This window comes from Perkinsus marinus, assembly GCF_000006405.1.
Source record: "Perkinsus marinus ATCC 50983 genomic scaffold scf_1104296962188, whole genome shotgun sequence".
NCBI classification, from domain to species: domain Eukaryota; phylum Perkinsozoa; order Perkinsida; family Perkinsidae; genus Perkinsus; species Perkinsus marinus.
The window spans coordinates 1-1,000 of record NW_003205522.1 but is presented as its reverse complement, the minus strand read 5'-3'; the positions used below and the strand labels follow the sequence as shown (position 1 = coordinate 1,000).

General features: G+C 38.1%; 1 protein-coding gene across 1 annotated transcript; it reads right to left on the bottom strand.

Moving 5' to 3' along the window:
- Positions 1 to 186: 186 nt before the first annotated feature.
- Pmar_PMAR029714 (conserved hypothetical protein) lies at positions 187 to 824 on the bottom strand (the record flags this gene model as incomplete). Its single annotated transcript, XM_002771944.1, has 4 exons — positions 187 to 318; positions 394 to 565; positions 609 to 685; positions 735 to 824. Coding segments are annotated over 4 exons (471 nt in total), but the record flags the coding sequence as incomplete, so codon positions are not given.
- Positions 825 to 1,000: the final 176 nt, after the last annotated feature.

The following is a 1,000-nucleotide window of genomic DNA, read 5'->3' as shown; positions in this document are numbered from 1 at the left end:
TTTATTACTCTTATTAATCCTCTTTAGATCCTCCCTAAGCCGCCTTATCTCTCTATCACACACCACCTTATCATTCACCTTCTCCTTCATCACTAGCTCTAATCTCCTCATCTTCTCCTCTAATATCTAATAAATGATTATGACCAAGGTACTCCCTCCCCCCAAAGGTGGTAGTAGTATTATTACTATTATCTTAGTAAGGAGTACATCATCCTTCTCCCTTATCTGCCTTTCCTCATCATTTATACCCATCAAGTCACTTTGTGACATTATCCATTTCCTCTGCATACTTTTACATTTCCTTCTACATTCCTCTATCTACACGGATAATCATCATAATAATAATATCTACTACTACCCTATTAGGAGCCCTATCTTATCTATCATTATTACCTCTAACCTTATGGCCCTTATCTTAGCCTCTAATGGTCCAAGTACCTCAGCCTCCTCTGCTACCATATCAGCCATACTACTACGTTTCTCATCATATTCCTTATTCAATCTTTCTAGCATCAATTGTTTTTTATCTATTAACCTCATCCTTACCATAACTTCATCATCGTACCTACCCTTACCATCCTATCATCACTACTACCCCCTACTACTACCTTCTACACACATCTTCAGCCTCAGTGAACTGCCTATCCAACTCTTCTATTCTATCAGATAGGACATTATTATGTGCCTACTACCATTACTACTCCTCCTGCTACTTTTACTTCTACTATTACTACCTTGATATTGAGGACATCAACTTGTGCCCTAGCTACCTGGTTGTTACTATCTGCTATATCTCTCTCCTTATCCATATTACCCTCTTGCATATCCTTAGTTTCTGGATAGGATCATTCGAGTACTCAGTATCCTCCTCCTCCTACTACTACTCCTCGTATTACCTTTAATAGTGTTGAGAGTATTCCTATTAATAGTAGTCTCCTGAGCTATGTAATCCAATATAGCTTCCTCTACACCCTTTATATTCCTCTCAAATAGCTCTATA